The following is a 16437-nucleotide window of genomic DNA, read 5'->3' as shown; positions in this document are numbered from 1 at the left end:
TTCCAGCTAAATGATAGATAGCTATGGAACCAAATGGACCCTTATGGTATGTAGTATAGGCTAACTCAGAGAGAATGCAACCAGGTCCATTTGGTTCAATTTGTACACTCTCATCTCTCAGAGTTAAATTAACATTGATTTTACAATATAAATTAGGGTCTCGTCTCATAGATAGAAATACCATTAAATGGGGGTCCATAGTGTAAATGCATTTCAAACTGGGGGGGTCCTTGAAATGTTTGGGAATTAGACATACTGCTATAGAGCCGTAAAAATATTCTCCTATGGGGGGTCATTGCTACCTATATCTTTTCAAATGGGGTTCTGGGGGTCCGCGGGCTACAGTGTCAATTTGGGGGTCCTTGACAAGAAAAGGTTTGAACCTATATGCTGTAAATGCCATTTGCATCATCATTTGCAACCATACAGCATATTAGTTATTTATTGTAGGCCTAATATGTAGACACCAACAACAACAACAACAACAACAACAACAACAACAACAACAAGACAGCAACATCTACTGAATGAATGAATGATTGAAGAGAGGAGGTTAATTTCGTTGGAAAGGAAGAGACGGAAGTAAAGTAAATCGAGTGGGAGGGGACGATAAGGCCATACAGCACTTTGCAAGCCTGCCACGGTAAGATCTGCCTGTCTGACGTTTTTCATTTCCATTTCATTGTGCTACGAGTCTGATTTCAACTCCAAGCAGGTACGTGAAGTCTGCCGAGTTGCTCTTAAAATAGGCCGATAGATTAAAAGCTTAACTATCCCGGCAAAGGCTTCCTTAAGCCTCCACTTAGAAGGTCATGTCTTATAGCGGTGTTTTGCTAGCTAACTACAACATTAGCCCAGGCAGCGTTAGCTGACAGTTAAAGACAGCCACAACACAACTAGCGTTTAGCAGCTGTTTCATTCATCCGACATTACAGCAAACATGCAGGAATGGGCAAACCAGCTATGCGTGAGTAATGCATGACAATAGCGACTGTGCCAAACGGTCGTAAGACCACGTATAAACGAAGCCCTATCGTTATGATGATGATGATGGCTGTCTGAAGCGTTAGCTTTGTTGTATAGCCAGTTAGCTAGTCGAGTTACAATTCAGTTATACAGTAGTGGGAAAAGTACCTGCATTTTTACTACAATACTACAATGTAGAAACACCATGTTACACCCTGTTAAAAGTCAGGAATTCAATATTTAGTACAAAACTATTGGCATCAAAATGTACTCAAAGTACCAAAAGTAAAAGTACTTATTCTGCAGAATGTCCCATTTCAAGTTTTCAAATGTATAAAAATCTTTTGAAAATAGCAGATCTACAAGCTCACGGTGCGCATTGTGAGCTTGTAGATTGTCTATTTTCAAATGGCTGAATAGGGCTGAAGTGGGTAATGTATATGTTGTAATAATAATCATTCAAAATCTAAAAAGTAACATATTGTAACTAACGTTTTTAAATAATTGTAGTGGAGTAAAAGTACAGTATTTGCCTCTGAGGTATAGTGGAGTAAAAGTACTGACATTTGGAAATACTCCACTAAAGTAAAAAAATAATAATTTCTTAACTTTAGTACAGTACTTTACTACTTGATTAAATGTAGGCCTACTTAGTTACTTTACACCACTGCAGTTATACGCTAGCTTGAAGTTTGCTAGAAGTAAGCATTAATATTCTATAGTTTTCTAGCTGACAGCTCGACATTATTGGAGGTTGGACATAAATAATAAAGCTAACGTTTATCTAATGTAGCTACTAATCTAACCGTTATGTTGGCCAAATGAGAGTATCTGATGTTGACAGCTGCCAAAAACTGGTGGAATCAAAATGGGTTCAAATTCACTCACTGCATTGAGTGCATTCCTGCAGCCAGCTGTTTTGGTAGTTTCATTTGAGTTGTCAGATTGATATTGTTTTATTATGTATTCCATGTTGTGAGAATATTGCCCTATCAGTTTTATTCGAAGAGCATTAGCCCCCGCTCCACAGCATTAACAAAATGCCTGACAAACAAGTTCAGGAACCTAATGTAAACATTATGTTACACCAGACAGCAGGTTTGTTTGTCTGTGGGAAATACGGTTGACTATGAGTTGGACATTTTAAGAACGGTGTGTTTCAGTTTTATTTGACAGTAAAAGGATGTCTTGTGCAACATGACAAAGGGTTGCATGGTGTCTTATCTGGGACTTCTGTAAAATGATGACAGTGAAGTGAGTGAACATTATAATGCAGTGATACACAATGGGACATCACTTAAAAATCCTCACCATGTGGTGATTAGGTTTATTATGAGGTTGCTGTTGGATAAACGTGGCACGTCGTTTTTCACCATACATTTGAAATATAATTCCTTTCCATACTGAAGTGTAATAACCTTCAAGTAACCAACACATGTATATCTCTAATGATTGTAGTCGATACAAAATTATATTGAGTACAAAGACACTGTTATACATTCTCTTAAGTCTTTCTTAACATTTTCTCACAGTATAATTTCTTGTTTGGTTCTCTTTGGTTAATCTTAAAATGAGACATTTAATTCTGTTAACATTGTTTATGGTAGCTTTAATTGCAGAATATAGTCTGTTTTGTCAAAATAAGAAAATGCCTTTCCCATAAATGTATTGCAACAAGAATGGAATTTAATAATAAGTCATGTTTGTGTGCTGTAGGGCTGCAGAATTATATGTGGGGTTATGTCTGATGGCTCAATGCTGATCTTTGTTTTTCTTCTTTTCTTTTCTTTTTTTTACTAGTAAAAGCCCATTGTTTTCTGAGAAAATATGTCTCTGCAAAGTGTCCAAGTGAAGTGGCAATTCCTTCCTTTTTGCCAGTACTTGCACTTTCTAGAATTTCCTGTTTTGCTTGTGGATCCCTGAGTTTCCATTCAGGAAAAAGAGATATCATGAGCTGATATTTCTCTTTGTCACATTCTCACAGGAAAAAGGACAATTTGGATCCAAGATGACGGACTCCAAGTATTTCACAACTACCAAGAAAGGTGTGAATTTCTAAATTGATATTCCTATTTGTTGTATTGTTGTTGTTGTAATGACATTATCTTGCTTATTATATTGATGTATTACCTGCTTATTGTAAGTCGATTTGGATTAAAAGCGTCTGCTAAATGCCTAAACTGTAAGCTGTATAGCGCATTTATTCTTCAAAGAAACTCTAAATACAATGTTTATAAAGAATGTAACATTCAATAGTGTTGGGCATTAACACACGGCACAACTAATTTCTATAACATTTCACTAATAATCTTTCATTTACCCTTACCCAAAAAGTTATCTTGTTACAATTTTTACAACCTTTTGTGGAACTGCGGGTCGAAATGTTTTATGTGTAACGTGATTTGCGTTCTTTGAGTGGTAGCAGAGTATAAGCATTTCAGGAACTTTCAGGACACATTTAATTTCCAAAGCTATAAGGTGGTACCGACCCTGCTTATTACCCTTCCTCGCAACAGTGTCTGTGTGCATTGTCCATGACAAGTCCTCAGTGATGTGCACACTAAAGTACTTGAAACTGCTCAACCTCTGTACCTCTCCACTGGTGTCCTGTTGATAGGTCCTCTGCCATTGTGTACAAAAATGATGATGAATGTCCTTTTACAGTGGTCATAAAGTTCAATGTTCTTCAGGCCAAGGACCCCTTACCTGAGACAGAGATGCTTGTAAATGGGCTATTGCTACATTAAGCCTAGGTGCTAGGACCGCTATGCTGGCTGTCTTTGCCAAAACGTTATAACTTAAAGATATTCTGAAGTTGGAAAGAGAGGGGGGAAAAAAACACTAAATACCATGTATAACTCCCCCTCTGTGTGTGATTAGTGAAAGCAGAAATTGGAACAGCTGTGGTTGTTTCCTAAATCAGATTGTACACCTTGAGCATTAGAGACCCCGCTGTCTCTGTGTTTCACGTTTGGTTGAGCACTGAGCACATCGTTTTTTCACGTCACCAAAACCAGTGAGGGGTCCTCAGCCCTCACAGCTGCTCACTAAATTCAAACAGACATTCTTGTGAAAATAGTTTTTTTTGCATATCAAGTAACAATTCTGCATGTTGATATGCAACCTTAACATTTAAACCACAAACTATACTGTAGACATAATCATAGAATGTGTATAGTACATGCTCTCAGACATTTGAATAATATTACAGACATCTTTTTAAATTACATTTTATCATGAAATTATCACTTAATATTTTACATTGAAAATACCCTGTTTTTGTTTTTATTGTGTGACAAAGGCATACGCCATATTTGAAGTAGCCTTTATGTGCTGTCCTTTGTGGTTCTCTTCAATGTGTGTAGGGGAGATATTTGAGCTGAAGGCGGAGCTTAACAGTGATAAGAAGGAGAAGAAGAAGGAGGCCGTTAAGAAGGTCATAGCATCTATGACAGTTGGAAAGGATGTCAGGTGATAATAAACCCCCTGCAGTGACACGATATTCTCTTTCTATGTCTTTAATTTGGGTACAGTATCACATAGAAAAACCTTTCTTGTGCAGTGCTTTGTTTCCAGATGTGGTGAACTGCATGCAGACTGACAATCTCGAACTCAAGAAGCTGGTCTACCTTTACCTGATGAACTATGCTAAGAGCCAGCCTGACATGGCCATCATGGCTGTTAATACCTTTGTTAAGGTAAAGTACTAATCTCTTTTAACAATGGGCCTCAGTCACTAACATTTGCGGAGAAAATGTTATTACTAGTTTGTGCACAGAAGAAGTGCCAATTTAGTTTTTACTACCTTGCATATGTTTGTGCACAGAAAAGTGCCAATTTAGTTTTTACTACCTTGCATATCACAGCGTTTGGCATGACAGAAAAGGGTGGAATGGTCAAAGCGTCTAAATTATGGTAGCTAGTTGGACAGACATCCTCTGGCAGTCTGCTATGGAGTAATTATTTTCATGGACTTGTCTTTGTGAACATGGTTATTGTTGATGATATAATGAGGTTGTGGCTTTGAGTATGAATCAGTACATCACTTGACTTGAGTGTATTATCTGGGCTCCATCAGGATTGTGAGGATCCAAATCCTCTGATCCGTGCTCTGGCTGTACGTACCATGGGCTGTATCCGTGTGGACAAGATCACAGAGTACCTCTGTGAGCCTTTGCGGAAATGTTTGAAGGACGAGGACCCTTATGTGAGGAAGACGGCAGCTGTGTGCGTGGCAAAGCTCCATGATATCAATGCTCAGCTGGTGGAGGACCAGGGCTTCTTGGATACCCTCAAAGACCTCATCTCTGACTCCAACCCCATGGTATGGTTTGTTCAGGCTGTCTGATGCAGGGTTAAAATGTAGAATCTAACTCTGCTTCTTTTCGCCAAGGCTAAAGCGCCTTTCAGACGGACAGCGGTTGATGCAGGCTTTCTCGCTTGGATCAGCAGGGATCGTACCGTGCTCATGTGCAGACGCGTAACGTGGGAAAAAAAGCTGAGCACAATCCAGCTCTTGCCACCCGTGGGCACAAACAAGAACGTGTGCTGAATTTCACGGGCCCTCCCTCAACTTCTCTGTGCGTCCCAAATAATCCCCCGTCTCTCATTGAAAATGAATTACAAAGGCGTGTCAGCCGCTGTCCATCTGAAAGGTGCTTTATACTGGCTCTAGAATGTGCACATTTTGCCTGCGCTCAAAATAAGGTAGTCTTTTGTGGTTTATTAATTTTTTACTTTGAAGTGTACTGGCTAAGAAAATTAACGCATTCCTCCCCACGTAAACCAGATCTCAAAAACTGCTTTTTTCCCCTTTTAGGGATATTGCCTCCCCCTGGCCCCCTCTTTTTCTGCCCTCCCCGCCTCCCCGGCAAACCCTAGACCCCTTGTTTTTATTGTTTCTATAGAGACCGTTTATTTTATTCTTTTACCTACCCTTTGTACTTAGAAAAGTGCTTCATAGATCAGAGTCGTCCTGTCAAAGTAAGTCTGTCTCATTTTGCTCATTCATCTTTCTCATTAGGTGGTAGCAAATGCAGTGGCAGCCCTGTCTGAGATTGCAGAGTCTCACCCCAACAGTAACCTTCTGGACCTGAACCCCCAGTCCATCAACAAGCTGCTGACCGCTCTTAATGAGTGCACAGAATGGGGCCAGATCTTCATTCTGGACTGCCTGGCCAACTACACACCACGGGACGACCGCGAGTCCCAAAGGTTAGAGAGCACATCTCACAAACGAGCCTCTTTCAGTGTCACATACATCAGAATATATATGCCCAGGTTATTAATTTTTACTTTGCATCTCTTGTCTTCTCCCTTATCTCCTCCACTCGCCATCGCTGTCTTTCTCCAGCATCTGTGAGCGAGTGACCCCTCGATTGTCCCATGCTAACTCTGCGGTGGTGTTGTCAGCTGTCAAAGTTCTGATGAAGTTCATGGAGATGCTCCCTAAGGATCTAGACTATTATGGAACCTTGCTGAAGAAGCTGGCTCCGCCCCTGGTCACCCTGCTGTCAGCAGAGCCTGAGCTGCAATACGTTGCACTCAGGAACATCAACCTCATTGTACAGAAACGGTAAAAACATTACATTGTTCATCATCATGATCATTAATGGGACCTTTTTGGATGCTATGCTTCTGCACATCCATCTATAATATCTATCTATCTATCCATCTATATAATATCTATAATGTATGTATGTATGTACTTAATTACTAATAAAAACATTTTGTCCATGTCTTAAGCCCAGAGATACTGAAACATGAGATGAAGGTTTTCTTTGTAAAGTACAATGACCCCATTTATGTAAAGCTGGAGAAGTTGGACATCATGATTCGCCTGGCTTCTCAAGCCAACATCGCACAGGTAATTATGCACAGATCACTGTTCATTCATAAACTGTTTGATTGTGGAAAATAGATGTAAAATGTTGTCTGATTTTATTACAATAAACGGTAGGAACTTATCTTAACAGATATCCCCTCCCTTTTTGTTTTTACAGTTTAAACATATAATTATGTATACCAAAACCATAAGTGACTGACAGTGGTATTATGTTTTGCTGTAGGTGTTGGCTGAGTTAAAGGAGTATGCCACTGAGGTAGACGTGGACTTTGTGCGTAAAGCCGTTCGGGCCATTGGCCGCTGTGCCATCAAAGTAGAGGTAGGTGGAGATGACCCAATTCTCACTAGATCTCTATTTTAGGGGAGAAAACTACACCAACAGTGTACAGAGATGAGTATAATAAGCACAGTATAACATATCAGTATGATTCATGTTTACTGGCACAGATTCAAGAAAAGCATCATGCTTGTGTGCTGTGTAGGTGTCTCATTTATCTTGACAGTTTTGTTTGTATTTGCTGTTTCTGTCCATTAGCAATCAGCAGAGCGCTGTGTCAGCACTCTGCTGGACCTCATCCAGACTAAGGTCAACTATGTGGTGCAGGAGGCCATTGTGGTGATCAAGGACATCTTCCGCAAGTACCCCAACAAGTATGTTGTCTATCAATGCCTCTGCTGCATGGCTGACTGATTATATACAGGGTGGGGGTGAGTGGTCATGATCGAATGATCTTCTTTTTATTAAGCTAAATGCAGAAATTAATAAATAAATAGACTGTGTGGAGAAAGTTTCACTACGGTGATGATATTAATTTATCCAAGATTGAAGACCAATTCAGTTTGTTTTGGGGCATTTACATTTCATTACTCTTTGTCATTTATAATGCATGCAAGATCTTTTAATTTTCCGTTGGTAAAGGGTTTGACATAAAGTGGAGCTTCATTTGATTTTGAAGTGACCCATGTTCTGATATGTGGTTATACTGACTTCTGTTTCACTGATTATCATGTACTGTACTGGTTTTGAGATGGGACACAGTAAATAATCAGTGTGTTATAATAATAAGTGTTTTCTGCTATAGAGGGCCATAGACAATCATTAATTAAAAGCACACCAGTAGCTGACCAGATAATACGACCACATGATGGGTCATGATTTGATTCTGTCCTTCCCCTTCTCTTTCCTGTAAGATCTTTATGGTCTATGAATGGTCTCTCACATGGAGGTGAACAGGAAATTATAAATAAATATGACTAAATAACTCACATAAAATTACTATACTACAGCATACGCTTTACTGTTTTTATCTCCCAGGTGCACATGCCTCCCTGGTGCACATGTCTCCACCAGGTCGAAGGTCTCTGAGACACAGACCGAGTAGACAAAAATTTTGACACATTATGCCATTTTCAGAAAACTTAGGTCAGGATTTAGAAGGCGTTTTTAGAATTGGCCTCCGTCCTAAATGGGTTATAATGAGCATTGCGAGGACCAATTATATGAGGTTGAAAATGGGTGAAGTCATCCTTTAAGTCTATCTGTGGGTTTTACAAGACATACTAGATTAACCCTGACTATGTACTGTATGTGTAACTTGCTGTGTGTGTACTGTTGACAGGTATGAGAGTGTGATCGCCACACTGTGTGAGAACCTGGACTCCCTAGATGAGCCAGAGGCACGGGCAGCCATGATCTGGATAGTGGGGGAGTATGCTGAGCGTATCGACAATGCTGACGAGCTGCTGGAGAGCTTCCTGGAAGGGTTCCATGATGAAAGCACTCAGGTCTGTTTGCATGGTGGGGTAGAGTGGACTAGGGATGGGACGATATGAACATTTCATATCACGATTATTGTGACAAAAGAAATGGCGAATTACGATATTATCGCGATAATCAAAATCCATTATCCTCGGGCGAAACATTTGCCAAAAAATAGCAGATCTACAAGCTGTGAGCTTGTAGATCGGCAATTTTTTGGCAAAGACATTTGATAGAGAGTGAAAAAAAGACTATCAAGTACGTATATTATAAGTACCTTTTACCAATTATAGAGGGTTTAAGTGGTACCAGATATGCTGCTCGGCAAATAAAAGGTGAATTGATCCCAGTGCATGATGGAGGACGATATCACGATAAATTAAATCTCCACGATACGATTATCGTGAGTGTCCCATCCCTAGAGTGGACCATCTTAAAATAATTGTCTGTATACTTGGTACTTGGGAGGATTTGATTTGTAAACGGTGTCATATTTTGTTGCCCTTGGCACTGTTCTTTTATGCAGGGTAGAGTGCTAACCTTTTTTAATTGAGGAAATTGTAATGAAAGACAATAGGGGGAAACTTGTACATATATACATAGTCCAGTCCCCCATCTAGTCCTTTTTAACTAGTTATGGAGGCTTTTTGTTTTTCATGCATTTGACGCCTCTGCAGTTGGCCTGTGCCCACCGTTCATTTAATAGAACACCCTACAGAGTTTTGGAGCTCAAATGGCTGACCTAGCTAATGGGATAGTTTCCACCTGGCTTCTGTTTCCCATGCACTAATGGGCCAAGGCCATCGCAGCAGGCCAACTACATTGATACTATTGGGATCTGGTAAAAAGAAGAAAAAGAACTGCCGAATGTCATCGGTAGAGTGTGCACCATGCCGGGGGAAATGAAGTAGTGCACTGCAGTACTAGACAGATGCTCTGCAAAGTCCCAAGCTTATAATGTTGAATATACTGACCCCTAAATAAAACAATAACAACATTTGTAAAGCCATATTCTATCCTGTCCTGTAGTGCTCAAGTTGAGCTAGGTTATATATTTGTGCCTTGGAGGTAAATTTGTGTGATTTTCATTCATTCTTCCAGGAGAGACAAAGGGCTACTACAGTGCCATTTCATTAGAGAACATTACATTCATTAAGGTTGTATAGTATTGTTAGATGGGAATTCACGGGGTGCCCGCTGGCTTAGCGGTCCAGGGACATACCACATAAAGGCTCTAATGCAGCCTGTCAGTGTCAGTGCGTTGATAGTTCAAATCCTGATACCGATGACCTTTGCTACGTGTCACTGCCTGTTTCCTGTCTGTCTTCCTGTCTGTCTCCACTAAATACCACCAATAAAGGCAAAAAAAGAAGGAATTAATCATGCCACTATAATATACTTCACATGAAGGTTAAAAATACCTGTAACCTAAAAAGTGTGATGTATTGTCTGTCGGGTTCTCCAGGTGCAGTTGCAACTGCTGACTGCTATAGTCAAACTGTTCCTGAAGAAACCCACTGAGACCCAGGAACTGGTGCAGCAGGTGCTCAGCCTTGCCACACAGGTGAGTACACACGCATGTGCACACACACCTAAATTATGCATCAGGCACTGTTGCTGTTCAAACATATTACACTCCATCTAATAAGGAGCTAAAATGGCTATGATCATCAGACCTGAGCCCCATAATATCCCTTGAATAAACCATTAAACTTAAGCTATTTTGAGACGTAACACCTATTCCAGGAAATTGATTCTGATCCACCTCCATCCAGCGTGTGTATACGGAGATGAAAAGGCAGGCTAAATTACTCCCAGTGTGACTCACATTTCAGGCATGTAAATATGAGTAGAGGAGTGCTGTAGAATTACCAGAGCAAAGGCCAATGTAACCATCAAAGTATTGACAAAATACCTGGAGGGAGAATCCAAGAGATTTTAGACCTGGTGAAGGATCATCTAAAACAGGGGTTCTCAAACCTTTTTTAGGCCGTGACCCCCAAAATAAACACATTTGAACTGTGGACCCCCACCCTGACAAGCATTTGTAATTGTAGGTATTACATTTAATGTGACTCGGTTCCACACATTAATATTGTGAAAATAGCCGAACTACACGCTCGCAGTGCGAGGCGTTGTGAGCATGTAGATCAGCTATTTTCACAATGTTCGCCTCTTGCTTACTTAATATTTGACAGTTTGGCCAGTTCGGTATTAAAACGGTCTTGAAAGTCCTTAAATTGTCACTTTATAAATGTGCAGATACCCTGTATACACTTATACTGTATCTTGGTTTGTTTACTGTTGAGTGAGAAAAATAAATTACATTAAGCTATTCATCTGGGGACCCCACTTGTGATCTAAAAACAACTTAAGCCAGCAAAATAATAAATTATACAGCAGGTCAAGCCGTCACACCAGTACTAAAGTGATCTACAATTAATTACCTTCAGTGCAAATATTTATAAGCATAGGTTTTGCATTGTTTACCACTTGTTGGAACGTAGAGGTGTTACAAATCAAAATGTTATGAAAATTATCCTCCTGTTTTTAAATACTTAAATGTTTAACTTTAAATGGAAAAAGATGCCCAGACACCTGTTAACTGTTAATGGAAAAAGATGCCCAGACCGCTGTTAAAGAATGTAGGAGATCGTGTTTATAGACATCCAATATCGCCTGTCAAAGCAATATACTGTAGACTATTTGTGTTTATGAGCTCATGTTTTTATAAATTCTCTGGGGTGTTCATGGCATTTTGTACGCTCCTTCTGAAGTTTTTGGAAAGCGAGGTGTTATAACTACAAATTCACATCATTCAGAAATTCTGTTGGGCAGTCTATCTAAATTCTCTCCTGAACCGCCAGATGTCCTGACTTTCCGAACTAGTTCGGAAAGATCCGCCCCATTTCCCATTATGGAGATGTTTTCCAGTGTTGCCTGTGATCTATCGAATTTAGCAATGCCTTCTACATAATTAAATGTTGGATTTACCTACCTGTACACATCATGTATAAGCATGAAGAGCGAAAGGTTTCGTACGAAACCATGGTTTTCTTAGTTTAGGAGAAATGCACTCCTCTTGGGTTATCGCGCCTCCTAGCGTGCGATACAGAGCTACACATATGCTCCCGAATGACACAGTCGGAGGGTATGCCAGTCAAACGCCCCGCCCCACCCGTGGGCATAAGGCGCGAGACTGGCATGTGTACTTCCTCTTAACAACACCGTTCCTCTGCACGCAACATGCGCGCGAAGGGGCGTTTGAGGAGTGCATTTCTCCTAAACTAAGAAAACCATGGTTTCGTACGAAACCTTTCGTTTTCTGTCATTTACTCGAAATGCACTCCTCTTGGGTCACATAAACCCCCGGAAGCGCACACCCTCAAAATCCGCCCGCTCCGCCTGACAGGAGACCACACCCCCGGCGTGGCCCCTCCCCCACGGAGCCCCGAGCCCACCGGACTCGAGAGCGGAAGAAAGTAGAAAGACCCTGACAGACCGAAATCCGCCTCATGAACTAATAGGCCGACCAGGTCCGCCTCATAAAACCCTGACAGGCTGGAGCCCGCCTATTCACTAATAGGCCCACTAGCAGCCGTTTTATAAGGAAACAGGGTCTCCCCCTTTTACCGAGAGCAAAGGGACTTGGTCTCAGCTATAAAAAAGGGGGAAAAAAAAATCTTTAACTAGAGGAGGCGGCAACACCCAGGACCGAATGCGCCAATGAAGATGGAGCCACGTCCAAATGGTAAAAAACCACAAAAGTCGACGGAGTCGACCAGTTAGCCGCCGAACAGATCTCTTGGATCGAGACACCCCTGGCTAGAGCCCAGGAGGTCGACATTCCCCTAGTGTCATGAGCCCTTAGGCCCTCAGGAACCGGGACTTTAGCACAAGTGTAGGCCATCTTTATGGCCTGCACAATCCACCTTGAAAGTGAAGCTTTAGCCACCGCTTTCCGTCTAGGACCACTTTTAAAAGTGACAAACAGTTGGTTTGACGCTCTAATAGCCCTCGTCTTCTCACAGTAAATCCTCAAGGATCTTACCGGACAAAGACAATGTAGACGCCTATCCTCCTCCGAAGAAAACGGAGGAGGATGAAAAGCCACCAACTCAGTTGGCTCATGTATAATCACACGGTTCTTTGGGACAAACGCCAAATGGGGTTTTAGCAGAACCTTCTTGCCATCCTCACAGAATCTCATGCACACCGGGTCCACCGATAACGCATGTAGATCACTGACTCTTTTGGCTGTAGACAAAGCCAACAAAAGACTAGTCTTAAAACTCAAAAGCTTTAAGCTCGCCGCCTCCAGAGGCTCAAACGGTGGACGGCACAGCCCGTCCAACACCACACCCAAATCCCACGATGGGAAAAGGGACCTAGTAACCGGTTTAAGCTGGTGCACACCCGCTAAAAACCGAGCCACCAGACGGTGCCTACCCACCGTCTTACCCTCAAAGCCCACATGGCACGCTGACAGCGCCGCCAAGTAACCTTTAATGGTAGAAAAGGCAAGACCACTTTCTAACTTTTCTTGAAGGAAATTCACAACAAGCTGGACCGGAGCCTCAAACGCCACCACCGGTGACGTACGCTCCGCACACCAGTCTTCAAAGATCCTCCACCTCTTATCATAAGCCGACCGCGTGGACGAAGCCCTAGCACTTTGAATAGTCTGAACCGCCCCTGGTGTCAGACCCAAAGCGCTCAAAGACTCCCCTTCACGGGCCAAACCTGAAGGTCTAGCTTCGCCGGGTCGGGATGGAAGATCTCCTGCCCTGCCTGCCGTAGCAGATCTCTGATTGGCGGCAGAGGCCACGGGTTGCCGTAAAGGAGGGGAGATATCTCCGACCTCCACACGCCCCACCCCGGAGCCACCAACAATAGTTTGAGGCCGAACCGCCTGACCCTCTCCAAAGTCTGGGGGATCAGTTCCAACGGAGGAAACGCGTACAGCAGTTCCCTCGGCCAGTCGTGAGCCAGAGCATCCAGCCCCAGTGGGGCTGGCCCCGTCGCAGAGAAGAAAAGTGTACACTTCGCGTTCTCTGCTGACGCGAACAAGTCGACTTGAGGCTGACCGAACCTGCTCCAAATCTGTCTCACCACTCCCGGGTGGAGGGACCAATTTGCATAAAGGGGCTCCCCCCTGGACAGCAGATCTGCTCCGCTGTTCAGAAGCCCCGGAATGTGCGACGCCTTGATCGACGCCAAACGTGGTTCCCACCACAGCGTCAGATCCCGCGCCAGCTGATTGAGAGCCGGGGAGGAGAGGCCCCCCTGCTTGTTGATATAGCACATGGTCGTCGTGTTGTCCGTCCTGATCAACACGTGACACCCTTCCACAAAAGGCAAAAAATGTTTCAACGCCAGAAACACTGCCTTTAATTCCAGGAAATTGATGTGCCGCTTCTGTAGAGCGGAGTCCCAAACTCCCCTCACCGAACGGCCCTCGTGCGTTGCGCCCCAACCACTGAGGCTGGCGTCCGTTGTGATCACTTTCCGTGACACCACCACGCCCATACTGACCCCCTGGGACAGAAGAGTCACGTCCACCCACGGTCTCAGTGTGTACACACACCCTGGGGACACCTTGACCTTGCGGCGACCTTGTGTCGAGTGGATTTTGAGTGCCAACATCCACTTTTGAAAAGGCCTCATATACAGCCTGCCCAGCCTGAGTAGATGGATAGTTGAGGCCATCAGCCCTGACATAATCATGCAGCGCTTGTACGTGACCACTCTGCCCACGCGAAAAGACTTCGCGCAGGCCACGATCTTGACTAATCGCTCCTGTGAGAGTCGAGCCGTCATATTTATTGAGTCCAGCGAGATCCCCAAAAAGGTGGTCTGCTGAGCTGGTGTTAACATACTCTTTTTGAAGTTTATGTTGAACCCCAGAGAGGTTAACTGCGACATCACCACATTGGTGAGACGTGTCACCTCCTCTCTTGAACTTGCGCTTATTAACCAATCGTCCAGGTACGTCGCAAGTCGGATTCCCTGCTGCCGCAGGGGAGCTATAGCCGCTTGTGTCACTTTGACAAACACGCGGGGAGACAGAGAGAGGCCGAACGGGAGAACAGTGTATTCGTACACTTTCCCCTCGAAACCGAACCTCAGGAATTTTCTGTGTGGGGGGTAAATTCCCACATGCTGGTACGCGTCCTTCAAATCGAGGGACGTCCAATAATCGTTGATTCTGATCGAGCGCAATAGCGCTACGTTCGTCAACATTTTGAAACTGTACTTTACCAGAAAATTGTTGAGGGCTTTTAGGTCCAGAATGGGCCTCAGCCCCCCCCCTTTCTTTGGCACAACGAAATAATGAGAATAAAACCCCAGACCGAGCTGATCTGTGGAAATTTCCCTGATCGCTCCTTTCCCCAATAAAGAGTGAATCTCCTCCCTCAGAATCAAAGCGGCCTGCCCCTTTGCATGCGTGAATATCACTCTGTCTGACAAGGGAGGCTGGGTTGAGAATTGTAGCCTGTATCCCTGCCTCACGGTGCGAAGCACCCAGGGACACGGCTTGCATGCTTTCCATTGAGTTAAATGCCTTGACAAAGGATTCTGAATGGGAGCTGACGTCAGACCTAACGGAATGTGATTGACAGGAATGCACGGTATGTGCATCCCCGGACACGACTCTGACGTCACCGGTAACGCGGAAGTCAAAGGGACTCGAGACTGAGTCACGTGACTTACTACTGAGCGTGACACCGTCTTGCTGTGACGCGAGGGCCTTACGTTTAATGCCTTTATCACCGGCGACAACACTTTGTTGCACGGTGGGACAGGAGGCAGAGGAGGAGTGTAAAAAGGAACGCATTCTTGTAAACACGTCCTGTCTAAAACCCTGTTTAATACTGCTGCCGCAGCTCTGGCTGGGACAGCTAAACAAGAAGGACCTCTCTGCCACCTTCTTACCTTGACTGGCGCTTTGGCGCCCTCTCGTGTCGGAAGGGAGGATTGAGGCTGTGGAACAATTAAACCTTTTATATTGGAAATGCCCCTTAAGGGGGTTTCCTTGAAGGCTGTTTGTGTTTGTGATTGTGGTACTGGGCATGCATATTTTATATATGGATGTCCCCACTGGGGATTCTCCATTGTGTGTGCATTGTGAAAGAAGAGACCTTGTTTCGCAGACACAATCTTTACTGGGGAGAAAACATTTGGCACAGTAACAAAACTCACATTTACATTGAATTCCTCCACCCTGGGTGGCAGGATCAAAAGTGCACTGTGCTTGCGCGCTGGAGAGCCGTCCATGACCCTGTCTCCGTGCGCCGAGGGTGAGAAGGCCCTCTTTCTCAAAGTGTCATTTTCTCGACCCTCTCCCACGCCCCCTCACTGCTGCGCTGTATGAAGGGCGAGCTGGTGGGCGCATCTCCTGGTGCTGGGAGCCCTGGTTGCTCTGACTTCTGTTTCTGCTCGTGCCCGAGGAGGAAGACGGAGCTCTAGGAGAACGATGGGGTTTCCCGCCCTGTCGGGGGGGTCCCTGATATCTCTCCCTATTACGGGAAGAGCGTCCTGAGTAACCTGACTGTTCTTTCCCTTTATCAGGTTTACCCAAAACAGCATCCACCACTTCTTTTTGGGCTTTATTGGTGTCGGTGATGACACGGAGGAAGGGTAACGCTCCCTCGAAGAGACTGTTGGGGGCTGTGTCCAGGCCCCTCAGCTCCTCTCGCCTCTCGCTGGCCTTTGATTCGTCGCCTTGGAAGGGGACTTTCTGCAGCCACCTGAACCTCTCCATGCTGACAGCGACATCCATACCTCTGCCAGCCCATTGGATGGCATGGACGTTGCTCACTATTGCCAGCTGTAGCATGGCATCCCATTCAGCATAGGCTTCAGG

The 16437-nt window shown here is 43.8% G+C and overlaps 1 protein-coding gene across 2 annotated transcripts in view; it reads left to right on the top strand.

Annotated features, from left to right (window-relative positions):
* Window positions 1-604: 604 nt before the first annotated feature.
* Window positions 605-16437, top strand: part of ap1b1 (adaptor related protein complex 1 subunit beta 1) — a 38319-nt gene continuing 22486 nt past the window's right edge. The window contains exons 1-12 of one of the 2 annotated variants that reach the window (XM_080739294.1): window positions 605-643; window positions 2951-3011; window positions 4332-4437; window positions 4529-4664; window positions 5045-5290; window positions 5990-6180; window positions 6320-6541; window positions 6712-6832; window positions 7035-7130; window positions 7347-7462; window positions 8431-8596; window positions 10036-10134. In XM_080739294.1, coding sequence (XP_080595420.1) covers window positions 2975-3011; window positions 4332-4437; window positions 4529-4664; window positions 5045-5290; window positions 5990-6180; window positions 6320-6541; window positions 6712-6832; window positions 7035-7130; window positions 7347-7462; window positions 8431-8596; window positions 10036-10134 — 1536 coding nt within the window. In that variant the 5' untranslated portion in view covers window positions 605-643; window positions 2951-2974. Of the gene's footprint in view, window positions 716-2950; window positions 3012-4331; window positions 4438-4528; window positions 4665-5044; window positions 5291-5989; window positions 6181-6319; window positions 6542-6711; window positions 6833-7034; window positions 7131-7346; window positions 7463-8430; window positions 8597-10035; window positions 10135-16437 lie in introns of both variants that reach the window. The other variant, XM_080739293.1, reaches the window with a different exon arrangement.

This window comes from Nannobrachium achirus, assembly GCF_963921795.1.
Source record: "Nannobrachium achirus genome assembly, chromosome: 12".
NCBI lineage: Eukaryota > Metazoa > Chordata > Actinopteri > Myctophiformes > Myctophidae > Nannobrachium > Nannobrachium achirus.
The sequence above is the reverse complement of the archived record's forward strand: the minus strand, read 5'-3'. Positions and strand labels throughout refer to the sequence as shown.